The sequence below is a fragment of the Bison bison genome, unplaced genomic scaffold (genome assembly GCF_000754665.1).
Source record: "Bison bison bison isolate TAMUID 2011002044 unplaced genomic scaffold, Bison_UMD1.0 scf7180017864527, whole genome shotgun sequence".
NCBI classification, from domain to species: Eukaryota; Metazoa; Chordata; class Mammalia; order Artiodactyla; family Bovidae; genus Bison; species Bison bison.
Genome location: NW_011495078.1, coordinates 1226597 through 1232426, shown reverse-complemented (window position 1 = coordinate 1232426; position 5830 = coordinate 1226597). Strand labels below are relative to the sequence as shown.

At 57.9% G+C, this 5830-nt stretch overlaps 1 protein-coding gene across 1 annotated transcript in view; it reads right to left on the bottom strand.

Annotated features, from left to right (window-relative positions):
• TUBGCP3 (tubulin, gamma complex associated protein 3) overlaps positions 1-5830 on the bottom strand; it is a 38408-nt gene that overhangs the window by 3358 nt on the left and 29220 nt on the right. The window contains exons 21-25 of the mRNA XM_010831542.1: positions 4128-4216; positions 3890-4021; positions 2606-2746; positions 719-835; positions 1-157 (exon numbers count right to left, since the gene is read on the bottom strand). Coding sequence (XP_010829844.1) covers positions 1-157; positions 719-835; positions 2606-2746; positions 3890-4021; positions 4128-4216 — 636 coding nt within the window. The remainder of the gene's footprint in view (positions 158-718; positions 836-2605; positions 2747-3889; positions 4022-4127; positions 4217-5830) is intronic.

Sequence of the window (5830 nt, the reverse complement as noted above, 5' to 3'; positions counted from 1 at the left end):
AGGTGTGGGAGCTGCGCCGGCCCCGGGCACCCAGGGACACACGCAGCCTCGGCTCCCGTGCCCGGTAGTGCTCGTTGAAGTCCAGCCTGAAGCTCAGGAAGCGCAGGCTCTCGTCGGAGCTGGTTGTCAGCAGCACCAGGAACTGCTGCACCACACCCTGCGGAGACAGAGGGGGACGCGCTCGCTCAGGTGCGGGCGGAGCCCCCGCCGTGCAGCCCCGTGGGGGCTTCCAGCGACTCCCACCCTGGCAGGGTTCCGGGACCAGGGTTCACACCGTCGATGAAATTCACAACAGCAGCTTCATGGGAAAGGACTAACCAACAGATTTTCCTTCTGGCCCTTAAGTTCTACAAGAATCAGTGAAACGGCAAAGCAAGCACGGAAAGGGCACCTGCTGATTTAATTCCGAGCAGGAAAGCCCCGCGCCACACTGCTTACCTTCCACGTGGCTAGAAAGCACAGAGTCAGGAAGCCTGATGGGAGACACTTGAGAACTTAAGGAGCAGACGCGCGCTGGGAACCACGGCCTCAGGGCTCAGGGCAAAGGCTGAGTCACCAGAGGGGCCCGCTCACACCACAGATCCTCCTCCACTTGGGGGACACGCCTGGGAGCTCCCGTCTCTGACCGCAGAGAAGAGGCCACACTGACTGAGTGAGGCCTGTCCGCCCCTCGACAGCACATGTCCTTGCGGGGACGGCACGAGGTCTGGACACGCACCTGGTAAAAATGGGTCAGGATGCGCAGCTGGGAGCACATCTTCGGGATGGACTCCCGGAACTCCCGGATCCGCTGGTTCTCTTGCTCCTCCTCTGCTGCCGTCACGCCCCACTGGCCCTGAGTCAGGAGAACCAGAGGTCAGACTCCGGACGAAGAGGCACACGGGCAGGGGTAGACGTGGGTGGGGGAGCTATTTCGGGGCCGTCTCCTCGCGGTTCTGACACGCGCGGTCAAGGACCCGCAGCTGGGAAATCACCTTGCTGCTGCACCACGGGGGAGAAGCCAGGACGCCCGCTCCGAGACCATGGTGTGCACACGTGTGTACAGGTGTGTGTGTCAGGGGCAGGGAGGTCAGAGAGCAAAGACAGGGGTGGGCTCCTGCTGGAAAACAAGGCTTCCCAACACGAAACACACAGAAGGGTCCTGTGTGCGTCCTGGACACCTGACCACACCCACGTGCTCCGGGAAGCTCGGAGGCAGCAGAAAGCAGCTCCCCAGGCCCCCCGCACAGGCCCCCCACGTGCAGGGGCCTCAGGTCTGATGGTGGCTTCCTGGGTCACAGCCTCCTGAACATCGATCACTCCTCAGGCACGGTTTCAGCTTTGCCGGCTCCTGCCGTCTGGACACAACACACCGAACCACCCGCCTCACTATGCAGGTCTGCTCCGCAAGGCGCTGGCGCGCACAGCGGGTACCATCTCCAGGGGGACCTGGGCCCAGAGTGCAGGCTCACGGCTCCCAGGAAGGGCAAGCTCTCCAGGCCGGGGCAGTCTGGGAGTCAGCACGGCTGGCTTTCCCAACACCGCCTGCCTGCCCAGCAGCTGACATGCGTGAGCACGTGAGAACGGGTGCCCGGGAGTGTGTGTATTTATCCTTACTCCCACTTTGCGAATCAGGAAACGGGGCTCTGGCAGGGCAAGTCAGCAAAGGCAGGAAGCCGGAGACGGGCGTGAGCCTCAGGCCGCCCTGCCCAGGAGGCCCTGGGGGTGTCACCAGCTCTGATGTCTCAGCCACAAACCCTGCTCCTGGCAACGCAAACAGAGTGAACACGTGTCCAGGACACACACAGGATCCTTCTATGTGTCTCGTGCTTGGAAGTCTAATTTTCTGGCAGGAGCCCACCCTGCTCTCTGCTCTCTGACCCCACCCCCCCCACACACACACCTGTACACACCTGTGCACACCACGGCTTCGGAGCGGCATCCTGGCCTCTTCCCCACGGTGCAGCAGCAGGGTGATTTCCCAGCCACAGGTCCATGCCCCGTGTGTCAGAACCGTGAGGTGACGGCCCTCAAACACCCGTCTCTACATACACGGGAGACAACGTGCCAGACACGCTGGATTCTTTCAAGTTACACCCCCACCGACACAGACAGGAAATACTCAACACACAGCCGAACTGTGTCAGCTGAAAAGCCATCTGTCACCACCCCGAGAACAAGCACCTTGGAAAAGCCAGAGCCTGTACAGATTATACCCAATACGAGAAATCCCACGAAGACCCAAACTTATTCAGCATTTGTACTTCAAGGTTATAAACGAAATACTGCAGTGAGGTCACTAAAAACAGCCCAAGTGCAGAAGTCCAGTCCCTGTGTGCACACGTGTGTCTGCCCGCTCCAGATGTGTGCGTGCAGCCAGGCACCGCCCAGCGGACACACCGACGCAGACGGACATCTGGACCCTCCCTGAGGGACACTGGCCAGAGACCTGAACTTCCTGTGCACTTGGCCTTCATTGGTTTTTAAGCTGGGTGACGGTGACCACCCAGCTCACTCAGGACCCGGCGGGACACAAGGTGACCGCAGCAGAGTCCCTGAGGGCTTGCAGTTTCCATGGCAACTGCTTACCACCTAAACCAACATGCCAGCCACCCCCAAACCACACCTCAGCTTCCCGCTGCTTCTTCTTGTCCTCAAACTGCAGGCGTCTCTGCAGCTCCTCCAGAGCGGCCCTGCAGATGGCATCCTGCGTGCTCTGAAGCTCAATGATCTGGTCGAACACGGCTCTCAGCTGGTTGAGAAGAGCCTGGAGAGAGAGAACAGCCTTTTCTTTTATGAACAGAGCCCCCCACATACGTATTAATCACTACGCTTTTCAAATAATACACTGACCATTAGCGAAAAACCACTGTAAACCCGGACATCGACTCTGACTCTCAAGGGCTCTTAACTGTTCTCACTCATCCACATCGGTCCCGAGAGCCTCCACAGTGACGGGAGCGGCCAGAGCCAGCCCTGCCCACCCCACCTCCCGGCCCCAACCTCGCGAGCCCCCACGTGCCGCCCAACCCCTGGAGCCCAGAGCCATGTCTGCAGTGCAGCTACTCTGAGGATCAGAAAGAAACAGGAAAGCATTTTTTTTTTGGTGACACATGCCAAAACCAGACCCAGAGAATATGAGAGAAAATTCTTTAAAAAATATAAACAGATTCTGCAAGGATTTTTAGAAAAGAGTATCATACCATGCTTTGCACCAGGAATGAAAGGGCGGTTTTGAACAAGTGTGACAGTACGTTCGCTTAATTCAAAGTATCTTTGCCCAGTCACAGGTGGCTAACCAGAAGACTCAAAAACTCAGATGGAAGGAAAGCCGTGCAAACATCACGCTCCCCAAAAGGGCCCCTGAGGTGAGCAGAGGTTTACTGGCGAGCGGCCCTCAGTAAGCCTGACATGTCACTGAAGTCACATAGTTAAACGTCGAAGATGCACTTGAAATTCTACTTCCTACTTCACATTTATCTCAAGTGAAAGCAAACTGCTGCTTATTTCCCCAGATTTTTGAGTAAAATCAAAGCTCCCAGAAGCCTCAGCAGCTCCCAGAAGCCTCAGCACACGTAAGACACGATGTTCAGAGCAGGGCCTGCAGCAGGGACAGTCAGCAACAAGGGGTTATCCTGACAGATGGCCTGTCCTGACTGCAGCCAGGGCCCGAGGTCAGGCTTCCACCTGCGCCCCCAACGGAGGAGCAAGCCCTCAACGCTCGTTCCTGAGCTGCCTGGGGCTGTGTGGGTGTCAGAGGTCCCCGTCCCTCAGGATGGCTCCCCCGCCCCAGAGGTGGGCGGGCACCAGTACGCTCTCCCCGCCTCACGCCAGCTCCTGCCTCAGCCCCGCTGCCCCAGCAGACACAAACACCGACCCATGCTGTGACGGGCTCGGCCGGCCACCTTACCCTGGAGTCGGAGTCCAGCAGGCAGCGGGAGATGACGGTGCCCAGGAAGGCCTCGTGAGCGGCGATGATGTGGTCCAGGTCCTGTGCCTGCTGCACCTGGTTCCACAGCTCGTCCCAGGAGCACTCGAGCACCTGGAACCGACACCCAGGCCCGAGGGAGCAGGTAGCGCAACCTGGCCCGGCCTAGGGACACTGCGCAGGGCGGCTGGACCACAGTGCAGGGCTGACCGGGACCTACCTCAAAGGTAATGTAATACTGCATCTGGTGGATGAAGTGGACCATCTCGGACGCCAGGATGTGGCAGTGGTGCAGCACCCCAGAGAACTCTGCAAGAGAGCAGGGCGGCTGTCAGACTCCGGGCAGGCCGCGGGGCAGGGCAGTCCTCCTGCAGGGCCGGCCCCGCCACTCGGCCCCACAGCCGGCAGCCTTCCCAAGCCAGCCTCCATGCACAGACAGACAGGGCCACCCAACTGAGCAGCACTACCACAGAACACAAGGATCTGACAAGAAATGCAAAAAACAAAGTTTAACTGAACTTGAAAATTAAAGAAAAAGTTATTTTATAATAACGCGGTATTTTGAATAAGATCAATTTTATGGTTTCTTTACAGTTAAGTCAGCCTGCCTACAGTGTGTGAGACTTTTACTATTCCCTAGCTATTTGGAGACAAAAATGACATCGCCTTAAGGAATATGACCTTGTCACCTGGGAGGAACGTGAACTTGGAGGGGATGGGCAGAGTCCAGACTCCACTCCCGTTCTTTACAAAACCAGCGAAAGGCTGGAGGGTCACCAGGGAGCAGCCGCTGTCTGCCTGGACTTTTCACTTATTCAGGGACTGCGCCGGACCATCATGGGATACCACTGTCCCCAAGGCCCCGTCAGGGACTGGCACAGGAGGGACGCCCACAAGGAGCCGTGCCCCGGGTGAGATCTGGCATACCACTGGGGCTGCTCCAGGCCTGTGCTGAGCTGCCCAGACAACCCGCTCGCTGCAGCTGCGGCTCCGGGAGGAACCGTCTGCATCCCTCCTCAGAGAAGAGTGACCACGCAAGACACACGAGCAGGGTGAAGAGAACTGCGCGCCGTGAGCCTAACACTCCCCTCAAGCTGAGGCCAGGCCACACGTGGGGGCTCTGCAGGCCACAGCAACTCCTGGCTGGGGAGAAGCTGAGGCACGAGGCCGCTGGACTCACAAGCTGTCAGCTGGTCCTTCACTCCGAGAAATCTGAAGCAGCCCTGAGTCTCTTTACCCGGTGCCCTGGGAATACACTTAAAGCACAGTTAAAACATAAGTACTTCTGTTTTTACGACTGATCCACAAATACGCACATAATTCTAAAAATCCCAAGAGCAAAGCAACCTTCACCCTTGTGGGTGAAGTAAGGACCAGTAAGGACAGTAAGGACCCAGTAAGGACACAAGTAAGCACACCTCCCGATGGACTCAGTGGACAGCAGACAGCTTTGCACAGACACCACGAGGGCCACCTCCCCTCCGGCTGACCCAGGCGGCAGACCGTGTGTGATTCTCTACTGCCCTCTCAAGGCTGCAGGAAGAACTTCAGGGCTGGCTTTAGACACACCAGCTCTCAAGGGCTTGACCCCTCCCAGCTTGGCTGGCCTCTGAGCATCTGCACCAGACGCTTCTGCCAACTGGAGAAGCACCGGAAACAGCCTTGCGAGTTGTTAAAAATACAAAAATACACTAAAACCAGGTACTCACCAATTCAAGACCACCTGCTTCCACTTGGATCTACAGCTGATGCAGCAGTGTTTAAAAGTAACTTCACCAATGACCCTCGTGGCTCATTTCTCGAGGCTCTGGAGCCAGAGGACACTGGTAAGACCTCAGGTCCCCCCTGTATTCAGGGCCTCCGATCAGGGTCAGGCCTCCTGCAGACCCATCTGACATCCACCGTCCACTGGGGACCCTGAGC